The sequence below is a fragment of the Mesoplodon mirus genome (assembly GCF_964341445.2).
Source record: "Mesoplodon mirus genome assembly, chromosome: 16".
Taxonomy (NCBI): Eukaryota; Metazoa; Chordata; class Mammalia; order Artiodactyla; family Ziphiidae; genus Mesoplodon; species Mesoplodon mirus.
Window position 1 is genome coordinate 27948535 of NC_138992.1, and position 17919 is coordinate 27966453.

The 17919-nt window shown below is 36.8% G+C and overlaps 1 protein-coding gene across 1 annotated transcript in view; it reads left to right on the forward strand.

Moving 5' to 3' along the window:
• The first annotated feature begins 1600 nt into the window (after window positions 1-1600).
• EIF3E (eukaryotic translation initiation factor 3 subunit E) overlaps window positions 1601-17919 on the forward strand; it is a 49758-nt gene continuing 33439 nt past the window's right edge. Inside the window, exons 1-5 of the mRNA XM_082601833.1 lie at window positions 1601-1718; window positions 7405-7519; window positions 9123-9240; window positions 13259-13301; window positions 14366-14470. Coding sequence (XP_082457959.1) covers window positions 1629-1718; window positions 7405-7519; window positions 9123-9240; window positions 13259-13301; window positions 14366-14470 — 471 coding nt within the window. The 5' untranslated portion in view covers window positions 1601-1628. The remainder of the gene's footprint in view (window positions 1719-7404; window positions 7520-9122; window positions 9241-13258; window positions 13302-14365; window positions 14471-17919) is intronic.

Genomic DNA, 17919 nt, shown 5'->3' on the forward strand with positions numbered 1-17919 from the left:
GAAGTACTGATACATGCTACAACTTGGATGAACCTTGAAAACAGTAAGTAAAGTGAAAAAAGTCAGACCCAAAAGGCCATATATCATGTTATTCCATTCATTTGAAAGTCCTGAATGGGAAAATCTACAGAGTGGTTCCTTAGGGCTGTGGTAGAATGAGCAAGAGGAGGAGATGGAGAAGATGAGGTAAGAGAGGTAACGGGTCCAGATGATGCAGGGCTTTTTAGGCTACTTTGAGACATGTTTTTCTCTGAGTGAGATTACAAGGCCTGGAGGGTTTTGAGCATAATCTGACTTTTAAAAGTCACTCTGGCTTATATATGGAGAATAAACCACAGGAGGAAAAGAGGGGAAGCAAGGTGGTTTGTGAAGACTATTTCAAAAATCAAAGCAAGTGATTATGGTGTTTTGGAGTAGGGATTAACTTTGTAGGTGGTATGAACTGATTGATCAGGACATGCTTTAAAGGTAGAACCAGAGGATTTGTTGGTGAAGTCAATGTAGAGTATAAGAGAAAGAGAAAAGCCAAGGACGACTCGAAGGTTTTGGGTCTGAACAACTGGACAGACGGAGTGGGCATTCACTGAGGTGGAGAAGAGTGTAAAAGGAGCAGGTTTTGACGAGCTACATGGGGAATTTGCTTTTGGACGCGTTCATGTTGAGATGTTGGATATATGGAATATAATAGTCTGTGCTGGGGCTCTAATTTGCAAGTTGTCAATGTGTGAATTGCATTTAAAGCCCTTAGGTTGAATGACATCACTTAGGGCATTGGCCTAGAGAGTGAAAAGGTCCAAGACACTCCAAAGGTACTCCAAAATGAAGAGGTTTGAAAGACGACAAGGAGACAAGAGTACTTAGAATAAAAAACTCACATTCCCTACCTTAATGGAGACCTGGCCCTTCTCCATGTCTGTAACCTCACTCTCCAGTCTGGTAGGATACTCAGTTTTTGAAGGACACCAAGCCCTTTCCTGTCTCATGGTCTTTGTCTTTGCTGTGCTTCCACCAGGCATGTTTCCACCCAGGCTCTAATTTTGGTCACCTGCTTCTCTTACAGCAACCTCGGCTAAATTGTAACCCTGAGTTTTATGTAAACAACCAAATTGAAAAGCCCCAAACTGGCACCGCATTCCTCACCTCCCTGCCCCCCGACACCAAGTTATGGCTTTTACTACAATCTGAAATTAGTCCACTTGTTTTTTGACAAAACTATTACTATACACCAAATAAAAGATCAGCTATTCCTCCTTGTACTTAATTTTCTGGAGAGCAGGGGCCTCATTATCTTGTCCTTTGCCGCATCTCCAATACAAATGACATTGCCTCAGCAATCAGTTCTGAGTTTTCAGTATTTGTTAACAGAACGGATTGCGGGAAACCAACAAACTTGCAAACAAAAGGAATTTTGCCCGCCCATCCACCCCGTCCCAGAGTTGCCGGGAAGGAGGGAGGGAGGGAGGACCTCGCGCATGCTCCATTGTTTCCGGAGCGCTCGAGGCTGAACCCCGCCCCTTTCCTTTGGCTGGTTTAACCACTGCACATGCGCGATAAGGGTCTTGTCCGTTCGTTTGTCGGCGCTATCAATAAAGTTTTAGAGAGCGCTCACTTCTCTTTTCCTTGGCAAGATGGCGGAGTACGACTTGACTACTCGCATCGCGCACTTTTTGGATCGGCATCTAGTCTTTCCGCTGCTTGAGTTTCTCTCCGTAAAGGAGGTGAGTGGGTTTTTGAGCGCGAGGAAGGCGTGGGAGCGCGTAAGATGTGGGGCAAGGCCGAAAGGCGGTGGCGGTAGCCTTAGGCCTTACCCACGTGTGAGGCGGCCCTGAGTTTGGTCCCGAGTCGGGCAATAAGGATCTGCTGGTAGTTAAACGTCGTCCCTGTTGAATAGCACCGCGGAATTCGGCCGTGAGTAGGGGTGAGGTGACAGTATGAAACTCGGGGGGAGAAAGGGAGGGGGGCTCTGCTTCACTTCTTGAGGTGCCTGTGCCGAAGGGACTTCCGCGTCGTTCCTCTTGGAAGTTGACGATTGGCTGGCTTCTCTGTATAAATGCTTGAGCTTAACTTCAAGCTGGCTTCTAAAAGCAACTTGTACTGTTAGAGATTTAAATTTTTCTTTTGGGCACAGTAGGAAGGATGACCTTGGCTTTGTGCTTTTGCTTGCTGGATCGTTTGGAATGATTTTCTTACACTTAAATATCTAGCCCCTTGGTTTCTGTAAAGTTGTGAGTTCTTTGCGAGGAGTTTAACTGGTGTTTCGGTAAATAGCCACTTCCTGGAAGCGTAGCATATTTTGTCCAGTGGGGAGGGGAACCCAAAAAATAATCCGACAGTAATTTTATCTTAAGAGTTGTTTTTCAGTGTATAGATGTACAGACTTCGAGTGATTTTAATTGGTTGTTAATGTTCATCGAGCTATTCCGGATATCTTGAAAAAGTATTTGGTCCTAGTACCTCATTTAAAAATATGTCTCAGTCCTAAAAGTTTGGAGATATTAGGCTTAGTTATACCGTAGTTTATTGGGAAATTGGTATATTTTAATAGTTACAATAAAGTAATATTACTGTGATGAAGGAATTAGAATATCGGTCAGAAAAAATGCGCTCTATTTCTAGAAGCAGATTAAACCGCAAGTCTACTTAGGGCAAGTCTACTCTAGATTTGGGGAATAGATTTTGTGTGTTCCAACAGCAATAAAACAAAAAAGCCCTGCAAATAAACATTAAATTGTTCTGATAAGTTTTCAAATTTTCCCATGGTTCATTGGATAGGGATAACCCTCAAATTCATATGAGCCTTTTCTAAACACCTACACACAACTCTAAAGTTAATGATATTAGGGAACAGCAAAGTTTATTTTCAATAAATATTCAAGAATGCTTGCCATATAAAGCTTTATCTTGAAATGTTTTTGTCTTGATTTTTATTTTATAGGATGTACTTAACCTGTATTGTAGAACTTGAATAAAACAGCCCAGTCTGCCTTCTGTTTCTTTTTTGGATAATTTAGGATAATTTACCAAAGATCAAGGAATAGAAAAATATCCTCTATGCTTCTAAACTAGCCAAACTTCATATTTTTGTAATGTGTCTTTACACTTTTGTTTTTCAAGGCAGACAGATGAAAGGAAGGAATACATAAGTGTAAATTAGTTTTTCATAGGGCAAGACGAAAACTGTGAACGGCAGCTGAGAATCAGTGGAAAATAACTGCTCAAAACCTGTTTCCTTGGAGAGAATGTTGATAAGATGGCTGTGATACACCAAGGGGAAGACAGATGCTGGAGTATTTATTTATCAATTACTAAGTATAGGACTACCATGGAATTGTGAGAAATCTAAGATAAAATCCAGACATCTCATCACTAAAAAAACGTATCCTTTGGTGGAGATAGAGGTCTGTAATTATAAGGCTAAGAGTAATAAATGTCGGAAGTAGTGGCAGAGTGCTATCAAAATTGAAGAGGTACAGAAAGGATTCTGAGGAAGGGAGGCTTGAAGTTGAGTTTTGAAGGCTAGATGGTTAGGATAGTCAATGATTATGACACATAAGGGTATCAATTGAATATATTTATAGTATCAATATGTTGGAAAATATAAACTCCACTGGGGCAGGAGCTTTGTTTTATTTCCTTGCTGTGTTCTCAGCAGATAGAGTCTGGCATGAGGGCTTCTCATGATTATTTAATAAATGAGTGAATATATATTTGAACCTTAGTGTTCTTTATTCTCAAGTGAAGTGGAAGGCCAGATGGTGTTTGGCAGCCTGGGTACTGAATTGGGACCTGGATTAGAATCCTGGCTCTGTCACTTAATATCTTTGTGCACTTGAGAACAGTTTCTTTCCCATCTTAACTAAGCCTTTCCTCATGCATAAAATGTTGGTACTACCACCAGACTCATAGGGTTGTTAGAAAAATTACATGAAATAGTACATATAAAGTATTTAGCCTTCTGGGACAGAGTAGGTACTCCTAAGTGTTTTCTATTAGGAGGCTAGGCCATCCTATATGAAAGGGAAGTGAGGCATTCAATTGGGTTTGTTTGTTTTTTTAAGTTTTGTTTGTTTTTGGCTGCATTGGGTCTTCGATGCTGTGTGCAGGCTTTTTCTCTAGTTGCGGTGAGCAAGGGCTACTCTTCTTTGCGGTGCGCTGGCTTCTCACTGCGGTGATTTCTCTTGTTGCGGAGCACGGGCTCTAAGTGCGCAGGCTTCAGTAGTTTGCAGCACGCGGGCTCAGTAGTTGTGGCTCGTGGGCTCTAGAGCGTAGGCTCAGTAGTTGTGGTGCACGGCAGTTGCTCCACGGCATGTGCGATCATCCCGGACCAGGGATCGAACCCATGTCCCCTGCATTGGCAGGCGGATTCTCAACCACTGCGCCACCAGGGAAGTCCTCAGTTAGGGTTTTGAGGAGGGAGATAAAGACTGGAAATGGTGACTGAGGAAACTGACCAAAGACAAATGCAAGGATTGGTAAGTTTGAAGGGCCCAACTGAGATTGGAAATCACACATTTATAAGTGGTCATTCTTGGAGTGAGAGAAACGGTAGTTTATTTGAGTAGTATAGAAATGTGTGGAGGTAGGCTGGTGATAAATAAATGCCATCTAGAGATTGATGAAAAGGATTGCTGATTAGAGAAAAGCACAGATGTGATTGAATAACATTATTGCCTAGTTCTGAAACATTTTATAGGTGACCTTAGCCATAACATAGAAAAGAGATAACATTTTTCCAGTGCTAGAGATAGACATTGAATTGTAGTTGGTTGGAGAAAATGAACGGAATAAATGTTAACCGCTAAAGAGAAGAGCTTTGAAATAACCAAAAACAATATCCAAATTAATGTAGAAAGTGACAATCAAATAGGGTGATGTAAAATTTAGAAAGAACAGAGGGTATGTTGAGGGTGATGAACCATTTTAGAGGTAATAATGGAAGAGGTGATGAATGTAAGTTAAAAGTCTTAGAGATGAGCTGATGAAAGTTGTTATGATTTGCGGGATAAAGGAATTTTAAGGCTTGAGTTTTTAAAGAATCATCAGTATGGATGTTGGATTTGTGGAGGATGATAGCAGGAGGAGGTGTCAAAAGAAGATTTTTAATCTATTAAAAAGTAGGAGTTGTTTTCAAGAGATTGATAGACTGTGTTGGCAGACTATAACTTGTGAGCCAAATACAACCCTCTCTGCCTGTTTTGCATGATCTGAGCTAAAAAAAATTTTTAACAGGTGAACATTTGCAACCTTTCTCAATTATAGAACAATAACTGTACACAGGTTAAGTGAAACGTTTCCTGCCCAAAAGGAATTCCATACTGTATTACAGAAAATTTTATAACATATTATATTTTTTATTTCAAAAAGAAAATTGTTGAAGCTTTTCTCTCTTATGGTACTTATATATAGTGTCCTTGATTTTTGCTTTTTGGCTCACAAAATCTTACTATCTCTTCTTTACAGAATAAAGGTGCCTATGAGATAAAATTTAGAGAGGATGATATAAGCAGATATAGATTTAAGAAGAGGTTAGTGAGGTCTGATGGCAGAGGAGAAATGCTTTGGATCTGCAGTTGGGAGAAACATTACAAATTAAAAGCTATTGATGAAGTGGTGAGGAGAGGTGGCATGCCAGAAGAGGATGTTTTCACCTAAGATTAGGGTTTCTATGGGGCAAACTGAAAGGAAACTACTTTTTTTTTTTAAGTAAACTTTTTATCAAGTATAATATGTGAACAGAAAAGTGAGCTGGGCTTCCCTGGTGGCGCAGTGGTTGAGAGTCCGCCTGCCGATGCAGGGGACACGGGTTCGTGCCCCCGTCCGGGAGGATCCCACATGCCGCGGAGCGGCTGGGCCTGTGAGCCATGGCCGCTGAGCCTGCGCGTCCGGAGCCTGTGCTCCGCAACGGGAGAGGCCACAACAGTGAGAGGCCCGCGTACCGCAAAAAAAAAAAAAAAAAAAGGAAAAGTAAGCAAATATAAATGCTTTTTTTTCAACAAAGGAAACACATTTATGTGTGACCACCATCCAGATCAATAAATAAAACGTTGCGAATGTCCTAAATAACTGCAATTTATTTATCCAGTCTAACGTTGATAGGACTTGGCTGTTACAAATAGTTCTGCTGGTAACATTCTTCGTAATATCCTTTGAATATACGTACCCATTTCTCTTGGGTACTTAGGACTAGAACTGCTGGGTTAAAGAATATTTTAACTTTAGAAGATAAAAACAGTTTTCCAAAGTGGTTGTAGTTCTGCCAGCAGAGAAAGTGTTCAGTTACTCTGCAACTATACCAACACTGGTATTGTCCAGTTTTTTTAGTTTTTAGTGTGATTTTAATTTACATTTCCTTTATGACTGATGCGGTTGAGGACTTTTTCCGGTGTTTGTTGGCCATTTGGTTGTGCTCTTGTGGAGTGCCTATTAAAATCTTTTAGCCATGTTCAATTGGATTGTCTGTTTTTTCCTACTGTTTTGTAGGCGTTCTTTTTTGGAAGATTCAGGTTTGATCTCATGGCTGTACCGTTTGACCTCCTTTATCTTTTCGGGTAGTAAAATGTTGCATAATCTTCCTTCCTTCATTTTTCTTTGCTTGACAAAATTAGATTTAGTACAAAAATCTTTTCTTTTGCTGAAACCTTATCTTGACTATTTGATTAACAATTGTTTTGAATTACGTTACTGTCTCTCTCCCTGAATGCTACTGTGTAGAATCCTTAACGTATTGCTCAGTACACTTCATGCTTATGTGAGTTTGCTTATGTATCTATTTGGTTCCTGAACTGTGGGTTAAATTGCGTTTCTTGAACTCTTTGCAAAAGCTAAAACCTGATATGACAAGGTTGACTGAAAGAATGGGTGCCAGTTTGTTTCAGGGGTGTGGATGGGAAGCATAAAGGATTTTAACTATTTAGTGGAAAAGTATGTGGGGGAAAAAGGAGAGGCCACCTCAGCGAGAAATGGGTAGGCATCATGTGGATGTGAGAGAGACTAAGAAGGTAAAACATTTAAGAGTTGATTCTTAATTACCTGAATGTGGAGAGGAGTCAACAATACTATGTGCTTATCAGTGGAGTTGGTGTGGTTTATTTACTCACAGCCTTGTTATAGAGAGGCTAAAAGATGACTTGTAGGGACACATTAAAAAATCAGTATAAATCAGAAGTTGGTGGGAATGGCTTTGTGGTATGTAATTGCCTTTATTTTAAAGTTGCTAGGTAAACAAAATACTTCATGTCTCTGTAGGCTGATTGCTTGCCTTTCTTATAGGAGGGTGTATTAATAGTATATATTTTATTAAAGAAATAGTTCAGGACATACGTTTCCAGGTACACTATCTTAATATTAACCACTTTACTTGAGGGAACTTCAATTTATTCATTAGAAAGTAATTTTCTCTTGCAGATATATAATGAAAAAGAATTGTTACAAGGGAAGTTGGATCTTCTTAGTGATACCAACATGGTAGACTTTGCTATGGATGTATACAAAAACCTTTATTCTGATGATATTCCTCATGGTAAGTTTTGTCATTACATCTGAAGCTTGACTTGTGAACTGAGGGCATGTGTATTAAAAGTTTTGTGATTTATAAAAGTGCTTTAGCCAGAAGTCTTAATAATTATTTGAATGATTTAAAAGTTCTTTGGATGAAAGGTAATATGAAGGTTACAGGTCTTCTAAAGCAGTGGTCCCCACCCTTTTTGGCACCAGGGACCGGTTTTGTGGAGGACAGTTTTTCCATGGTCTGGGGGTGGCATGGGGATGGTTCAGGGGGCAGTGCGAGTGACGGGGAGCTGCAGATGAAGCTTTGCTCCCTTGCCCGCTGTTTCCCTCCTGCTGTGCGGCTGGATTCCTAACCAACTGGTCTGCAGCCTGCGGGTTGGGGACCCTATAAAAAGTGTGAAACTACTTTAAAACATGGTCATCAAATGTCTTCAGTTCATAGTATGCAGCATCAAAGTTGTGCTTATTAATCAGATTGTTTCCTTAGAATTATCTGGGAATTTTGCAGTTTTTTGACTTTTTCAGTTGGCATCTTGTGTGCCTTAGAGATTTCTTTTTTGTCTTGAAGCATCTGCGTTCTCAAAAGCATGGTCCCCAGAACCAGCATCCTCAGCTCACCTGGGAGAACTTGTTAGAAATGCGAATTCTTGTGCCATACCTCAGATCTACTTAACCAGAAAATGTTGGCTGAAGACCAGCACTCAAATTAGGGAACTACTGTGGTATATTTCAAAATCCTTGTTTTCTGTAGTAATAGATGTTTTTAAAACAAACAAAAAACCCCACTATGCACATAGTATTTTAAAAGATTATAAGAACTCAGTAGAGAAATACAGTTTACTTTGTTTAAATTGACATTTCTCAAAATTTGATCACAGATCCCGTCTGTGTTTGAGAAACACTCTCCTAGTATTAGTACTTTCTAATATATAATGTAGAAATTATTACATAAAACATAATCACTATTTTGACTTCTATTATAGTTCCCTGCAAGAACAGTAGCTCTTTAAATTTTAGTTTGTGGTAAAAAAGTAAACTATTTCTTAGTGAAACTTTAAAACATGCTAACGGGATAAATTATGTGCAAGTTTTCTCTGACTTCATGATGCGGTAAAAAGAAACTACAGAATTGGTTTTGAGAGATTACAGAACTAGATTTAAAGTGAAAAGAGAAATTATTGACTGGATTCAAATTCCATTCAACCTAGTTGAAAACCTGTAGTAAAATGTAAACCCCTCTGAGCCTCTTCAGAAACTGTGGGATAATCTTCTGAAAGAATTCAATGAAAACAAATATAAAAACACTGAGAATGAAGTCTCTGAAATGTAGAGTTAAATAATTGTTTCCTCAACAGCTCCTTCTCCCAGGCTGTATCTGTATATTCCTCAGTTTCTTCTATGAGTAAGAAGAGAATTCACTCTTCCTTTATGTGCCTTTGCAGTGCTAGAAAGAAGAAATTGGATCTGGGGGAGTTACTGAGTTGGTGGCTCCTGGCACATGAATATATTGGGGATAAATATATGCACAATTTAGATAGATTGAAAAATTTCCAGAGACATCCTCATAGTGAGCAATATAGTTTAACATTATAGTACTCCTTTGCATTTTTAATTAGCTTTGAGAGAAAAAAGAACCACCGTTGTTGCACAACTGAAACAGCTTCAGGCAGAAACTGAACCTATCGTGAAGATGTTTGAAGATCCAGAAACTACAAGGCAAATGCAGTCAACCAGGTAACCTCCTTTTTTTAAAAATTATTTTATTGAAGTATAGTTGATTTACAGTGTTGTATTAATTTCTGCTGTACAGCAAAGTGATTCAGTTATACATATACATACATATTGTTTTTCGTATTCTTTTCCATATGGTTTATCACAGGATATTGAAAATAGTTCCTTGTGCTATACACTAGGTCCTTGTTGGTTATCCATTCTGTATATAATCGTTTGCATCTGCTAATCCCAAACTCCCAATCCATCCCTCCACCACCCCCTCCCCCTTGGCAGCCTCAAGTCTGTTGTTCTCTATGTCTGTTGTTCTCTGTGTCTGTGAGTCTGTTTCTGTTTTGTAGTTCATTTGTGTCATATTTTAGATTCCACATATAAATGATATCATATGGTATTTGTCTTTCTCTTTCTGACTTACTTCACTTAGTATGATAATCTTTAGGTCTGTCTATGTTGCTGCAAATGGCATTATTTCTTTCTTTTTTATGGCTCAGCAGTATTCCATTGTTTATATGTACCACATCTTCTTTATCCATTCATCTGTTGTTGGACATTTAGGTTGTTTCCATGTCTCGGCTATTGTGAATAGTGCTGCTGTGAACATAGGGGTTCATGTATCTTTTTGAATTATAGTTTTGTCCAGTTATATGCCCAGGAGTGGGATTGCTGGATCATATGGTAACTCTATTTTTAGTTTTTTAAGGAACCTCCATACTGTTTTCTGCAGTGGCTGTATCAATTTACATTCCCACCAACAGTGTAGGGGGGGGTTCCTTTTCTCCACACCCTCTCCAGCATTTGTTTGTAGACATTTAATGATGGCCATTCTGACTGGTGTGAGGTGGTACCTCACTGTAGTTTTGATTTGCATTTCCCTAATGATTAGCAGTGTTGAGCATCTTTTCATGTGCCTGTTGGCTATCTGTACGCCTTCTTTGGAGAAATGTTTATTTAGGTCTTCTGCCCATTTTTCGATTGGGTTGTTTTTTTGTTGTTGAGTTGTATGAGCTGTTTGTTGTGTTTTTGTTTGTTTGTTTTTGCCACAGCATGCGGGATCTTAGTTCCCTGACCAGGGATTGAGCCCTTGCCCTTGCAGTGGAAGCGTAGAGTCCTAACCACTGGACTGCCAGGGAATTCCCTGTATGAGCTGTTTGTGTATTTTGGAAATTAAGCCCTTGTTGGTTGCATCATTTGCAAATACTTTCTCCCAGTCAGTAGGTTGTCTTTTCGTTTTGTTTATGGTTTCTTTTGCTGTACAAAAACTTGTAAGTTTGACTAGGTCCCATTTGTTTATTTTTGCTTTTATTTCTGTTGCCTTCAGGTAACCTCTCCTTAATTTGAATTCTAAAAATTCTGTTTTCTGGATTAATACAAATGTTAATTCATACTTTAGTAACCCAGTCTAAAAGTTCACAGTTTAAGAGATCGCTTTATCTGGTTTTTTTCATTTATCTTTATTGTGTAGGGACGAGGAAGTCCTTAATTATAAATGTTAATAACTAAATTTTTTTAGAACTTCTTAGCCAGTTAATCCAAATCTGATTATGCTGAGCAGCTCCACCCTCCTCCCCCCTTCCCAGGGGACATTTAGAATGTCTGGAGACATTTTTGGTTGTCACAGCTGGAGAGGTACTACCAGCATCTAAAGAGGAGAGGCCAAGGATGCTGCTATACATCCTACAGTGCATCAGGCATTACCCTCACTTCCCCCAAAAGAATTACCCAACTCAAAATGTCATTAGTGCTGAGGCTGAGAAACTGTGCCTGGGCAATACCTAGGGTACATGGGTTGCTCAATGTATGGGAAAACTGAGCTCACTTTATCACTTTACTACGTTGTCTCCTATCCTTCCATGCTCAGCCCAAGGAGGGTAGTATAGAGCTGATATGGTTATATTTTATTTCTGATTTCCTCTTAGCTAGAAATAGACTTATTGTTTAGTTTACAAAGAAAGCATGTCACCCTACTCTGACTTCACTAATTGAAGCCCTTTGGGTCATTAAAAATGTTTAAAAATAGTCTTCTACTAAAATTGAATATTGCCATTGTGGTAAATCTTTTCTATCAATATATTGCCTGAGGAATTGTTTAGGATTTTACCATGTTGCACCTTGAGTTCTTAGGATATGTCATCAAACCAAATTTTTAGAGCGATTGGCTCTAAGTTTTCATTTGTGATTTGAGAAAGTGTTACCAGGTATGTTTTAGAAAAGCAGCAAATACTATACAATTACTATACCTTACTATAATGTGCCGTGTTACATAGTATGTATATATATACAGAGATAACTATATCTTACAAAGCTATTATATATATGTATTTTCATATATATGTATATGGCTTGTGTATAGCTATCTCTGTGTGTCTGTGTATACTAGTATACACTTAGAATATCATGAGTAATTGTAGCCCTTCAAGTCACATGTAAGAGCCCACAAAGGGATGGCTGAAATAATCCAGATGTTAGGGTACAGCAGAAAATTTAGGATTTTAATTCTAAGTTTAGTCCAGTCACTTAAATACTGGGAAGTAATTGGATTAAGGTATGAATAAGATGAATATAGATTTGTTCACTAAATATTAGAAAAAGATAACTCCTTTTAGCTTAATAGGCAGTAAATTGGAGATAAATGAAAGGATGGAATTGGGGTTAAAAACTTGTAATCTAATTAAATTTATAACCTATTCATTTTCAAAGTAATAACCTTTCCCAGCCGATACCCCATTTTAAAATTTCATTGAATATGTAGTTTTGTACTTCTCATACTTTCCCAGAAATACCGTATCAGCCAGAGGACAGTGATTATATACCTGCGGTATAAGGCATATAACACAAAGTTATTCACTATGATCTACAGCAAGTGTTAAGTGGCTTTTTTTGAGATCTCTTTATGTTAAAATTTCATGCATGTTTTTATTTAGTATTATAATATGTTCATGTTAATTTTAGTGGTAACATATCCCCTCCCCATTAAACCTTCAAGTAAAATTATGCTCCCAAAAGACATGCCACGGTATTCATTGTTACAATGAGCATAAGAAAATGGTTTCATTTTTGCAAATGCCCAGAAGGCAGGCAACTCTGCCACCTGTCACTTGTTCCTTGGTGTCTTTGTCATCAATTTGTCTTTTACAAGGCTGCCAACATCTCAAGTTATGCAAAGCTAATTTTAAAAATGTTACATTGGGTTATTTGACACTTTGGTATGAATAATAATCATATAGAGTATGTAACATAGATAGCATGTGAGTTAGGTATGATTTATTAGTCTTGTAAATTTGCCAAATCACTATCCTTATGAGAAATACTAACATTGTGGAGGGGGACAAAATTTATATACAGGATTAATTCCTGCTTGTACATTATTTCCATCTCTGTCCTATTTTAAAAATATATTACCGGGCTTCCCTGGTGGCGCAGTGGTTGAGAGTCCGCCTGCCGATGCAGGGGACACGGGTTCGTGCCCCGGTCTGGGAAGATCCCACATGCCACGGAGCGGCTGGGCCCGTGAGCCATGGCCGTTGAGCCTGTGCGTCCAGAGCCTGTGCTCCGCAACGGGAGAGGCCACAACAGTGAGAGGCCCGTGTATCACAAAAAACAAACAAACAAACAAAAGAATATATTACCTATTAGAAAAGTATCCTCAAGAGAACAAATTCCATTCTCAGTAGGTTAACACCTAAGTAGACCTCACTGACCTCACTATAAGAATAGTCAGAATGTTCTGGTTTTATTACCTAAAAAACTTAGATCATGTGGTGAATCAGAACACATGATTTTCAGTTAGGGCTAAAGAAATCTGAAAGTGAAATTTAAGTTTGCAGTTCTCCTTGAGTTCCTATTCCTTATGTTCAAAACATGTAATGTTCTGTTTATTCTGGAAGTCTTGTTTTATTTTTAGTGTTTAAGTATTAAGATAATTAAATTGGCTTTATGTGAGTAATAAGATAGAAGTTGGATAGGCTTCTTTTGTTTTCTGTGGCCTATAAATTACAATAATTTTTGTTTTTTTATTATTAAGGGATGGTCGGATGCTATTTGACTACCTCGCAGACAAGCATGGTGTAAGTGGTCTTTTAAAAAATTGTTTAGTTGTCATGTTTTAATAAGGCTAATTAAAGAATAGTGCTGTATAGATAGATTCATGGCTTGACAAGAGTATAATTTCCAGATTAAGTTATTAGACATAATACCTGGTATGTTTTTGAAACTTCAGTTTTTAAAAATTGGTCTTGATTGGAAAATAATATCCTTATACTTACCTTTTTAGATAACAGAAATTCTCAAACTGTTTGTTCCAGAATGATCATGTAATAGTTAGCATTTTATATTTCTGATGGATAAACAAGTGGGTAAAAACAGAACTAAATTTGAATTAGAATACCTTGAGCAATAGCATTAAGCTGCCTTGTGGAATACAGTAGCCCTTGACATTACCAAGACCTTCATAAACCCCCATATAAAGGAATGTTGTTATAGGCTTTCCTTGTCATCTCCCAGTCTTCTTCCCCTTGCGTTAACTCAAAGTGTGAGGCTATGTATATAATCAGTTTTTTAACTTGCATTCAAGTTTTATCATTCATTTAACAATTATTGTAACAAGAGACATGCTGACCACTGCAAAATTACTCTTTTTGGTTTCAATATAGAATGTTTGGTGTATTTGTTAATGTTCTGGTTTAGAGTCCTTCTCTTGATTTTTTTGTCTTTCACTTTGCATCATTAACTGTAAAAGTTGGTGTAATTTGGGGACCTGTTTTTTCAGAGAACTGAAGTTTACTATACACATTATTTGTACAGAATCACAAAATCCTTACAGGTATGCATATGCTTGGTAGTTGTCTAAGCTCATTCACCAGCTAAGGGACTCACACATCAAACCTTCAGCTGTAATTCAAGTTTGTATCACAACAAAGTAGGTATTGTTACAGTTCAGAACTATGAATGTTAAATCCAACAATTCCTAGTATGTATTTTAACGGTCATGTGCTTTTCTGATTTTGGGGGGCAGGGGGAGGGTAGTAACTTTTGAAAGAATTGATATCTGGGGATATTTGAAAGAGTAAATGGTTTGAATTTTAAAACTCAAAATTAAAAAATAGAATTTAAGCTTTTTTCCTTTTTTTAGTTTAGGCAGGAATATTTAGATACACTCTACAGGTATGCAAAATTCCAATATGAATGTGGAAATTACTCTGGAGCAGCAGAATATCTTTACTTCTTTAGAGTATTGGTAAGTAATTTTTTTTTCTTTTTCTTCTCTTTTGTAGGTTGCCTTGGTTCCTTAAAACATGTCTGTAGATTTGATCTGTCCATTAAGTTTTCAACAGTATTGGCAAAAGGAGAAAAAAATAAACTTTCAACAAAACCAAATAGAAATAGGAAACCTTATTTCAGGGCCTCAAAATTTGGAGGGAGATTTAACTTGTCCTTGAAATCCAAAAGTAGGAACCACTAATTTTTCATTTTATATATAATTGTATGATTTTAGCATTAGTAGAATTCTATCATGTAGTGAATTTGTATAGTATTACTGTACAGCACAGTGAGTGGCACATTGTGGGTGCTTTATATTTACTGAATAAATCTATTATTCCTAATTTTAATTCAATATTTTATGCTGCATATATTCCTTGAATTTGTTCTAAACAGCTGTGGAATTCTAATGATATCTGAAAAGATTTTATGCTTTAATAGTAACTTTTTTCTGTTTACTTCTGCCCTCAGGTATTAGACTACAAAGCTCAATTTCTTTTCATTATGTAGGGAGTAGATGGGTTTAAATAGTGCTGCTAGAAAAAATCCCTAACGTTTGTTTCTTCATTTGTCTACTTGACAAGTTTCCTAGATTCATTGTGTTTGTTAGGGAAGGAGAGTTGCATGAAGCCAAAGGAAAAATCAGGATTTCACATTGACAGATTTCTTTCTTATTCTGCCTTCTGTTTAGGTAATTATATTAATAAATGCCTTCTAAAGTTACCAAAATTCCCTTGTTTTAACTAGCGTCTCATTTGAGAAATTATAATTTGTTACTTTGGATTAGTAAGCAAGTACCTACATCTCTGATATCTCTAGTTAACCCTAGAAGTTGGGAAATGACCTCTTTAAGACAAGGACTTTTTGTCTTCCAACCTTGGAAGAGTCCGTTCTTTCTGTCTCTATTCTCTGGTGCCTTTTTTTCTTTTAGCCCCGCAAGTCACAAAGAAAAGACTCAATGGCTGCTATCTTTGGTTGTTTTCTAGGAAATTAAATTTTCCTTTTTTGCAAGTGAGGAAAGAGTTCAGTATTATTAAATCGAATAAATCCTACAGTTAAAAAAAGTGCTTAGACAACTTCATCTTTTAAAGTACCATCCTTCCTTCAAAGAAATAAAGATTTCAGTTTATTTCCAAGTTTGATTTGAAAAAAAAAATATCCCATTTGTAAATGAATTCTTAACTTACAGTTTAGCTGTGGTTAGCTTGCAAGTGCATTGAAGGTAATGGGTGATGCTAAATTTGTAGCAGCTTATCAGAAAATTCCATCAGTTTTACTTTGAATATTATGAAGGATTTAGGAGAGCAAAAGTTGATTACTTTGGAAATGTAAACAGCTTAGACGAGGATTGTAAAATCAGAAGCCTGATATGATTACAGGTACATGAAAAGAGTTGGTTATTCATATCATTTGTTAATGCTGGGAGTGAATTTTGAGAATGAAGATTTAGTGTCATGTTAGAGTTCTAGCACAGTAAATTTATTGTTGCTGGTCAGTGAGTGAATGTGCCATTTTGCTAAGACATGGAAACTTAAGGTAACTGCTGGAAATCCAGATATTGAAACTCTTCTAGCATATCCACCCTTGAAAGCAGATTGGTATGAAGAGCCAACTGTAATGACATGGACTTGAGCCAGAGTAGTATGCATGAATCTTTTGGGGATTAAAAAACTTGCTACACTGCTGCAAAAAGCTTTTATCCTAACACATGTAACATATTTTAGTTTTAATAGTATTATTATGTTTATGTAGTATGGTTTCATAATTAGTCTGAAAATTTCTGCATATGATACGTATATACTTAAACGTTTGCAGTTTTTATATTTACTTTTGTAAAATACGAAGATCTAATTAGTTTCCTGTCTTAAAAAATTCTGGGTTGATCTTAAGCTTTTACATTGCCTAGCAGATCTTATGATGGAACTCAAATGATGTTTAAGTGATTGAATACCATGGTCTGGATACAGAATTAATGTTTTACGTTAAGAGCAGTCAAAATATAGTGATTGGATAGTGTTCAGAAATTAGGTGCAGTTCATTTTAGTTTTTGTCCCATCTTGTGCCACAGAACAATTGAGTTATATGGGAGTTGGTTACTTCATGTTGGCATATTGATAAAGGCTAACTAAGCTAAGTTTAAAAATGGATTATTTACTTTTTCTTTTGATTAAGATAGACACCACTAAAAAATCTATGTATTTGAAATCTTGTTAATAGCAAAGATAAAAATCCTGTTTTGGATTTGGGATAAATAATGTCAATGTTTTTGCTTATTAGTTATTTAATTTTACTTTTTTGCAAATGGCCTGTTTTCATTTCTTTTCTGGTGGTTGACTATTCTTTTAAATCTATGGTTAGGGAAACATAAGCTATGAAAGAACCATTGTAACTATGATCTGAGATTAGAATTTGACTCTCTGAGTGACCTGTTGTAGGTTAGTGTTGTATAAATTAAAGCTGTATGACCCTAGAATCTACTTTTATTTTTAAAAGACTTCATGGCTTTTAGAATACACCGAGTGCTTAAATGCACCCTATTTGATTGTGAAGCTTCTTTGAATCATGCTCTAAGAAATGCGTTAATTTGAATTGAAATGGTGGAGCAGATTTGTTAGGAATTTTTGAACATTTTTGTTTTAAAAGTTATTAATTTATAACTATTTTAATTAATAACTGTATTGTAATTATTTTGTTAAAATTTGCCCTCACTGTGGCCTTTGGTCTGGCTCCAAAATATAACCCCTCTCCTCATCCAGCAGCTATTTGAAATAAAAGTGATTTTAAGATGCTAGGACTGTTGGTGATCATATTTGTGTGTGTGTGTTTCACTCAGAATTTAAAATTTATCTACTGTAAGTACTTGCCATTCAATTTAAAGGTACTTTTCCTTGACTCAAGAAAGCTTGAGTAATGATGATTTGGTGAAGTTTTAGGCTCTTGACTGAAGATTTGGATCTGATGTACTCTGATAATGTCACTGTAAAAGACATCTATTTCATATCGATTCTCAGATATATTTTTATCCCACTTTAACATCTAAAATTAGGATGTGTCCTGAATTAACCTAAAATAATATACCATAAAATTGATGACATCTTAGATTCAATGAAATATTAGTACTTAGATTTCTTTGTAAGGATCAAACATTTTATCCTTTGTAATTTGAACAATAATTTTATAGATTTTTATATAAGGTTTTTTTGATTTCAATGAGTTTTGACAAATGCACATACCTATGCAACTACCACCAAATCAAGATAAAGAATATTTCTGTTACCCCAGAAAGACCCCTTGTTCCCCTTTGCAATCGTACCTCATCTCTGGTTCATCCATTGGTCTGCTTTCCATCCCTGTAGATTAGTTTTGTCTGTTGTAGAATTTCATGTAAGTGGAATGATATATGTAAGCTTGTGCCTGGCTTATTTT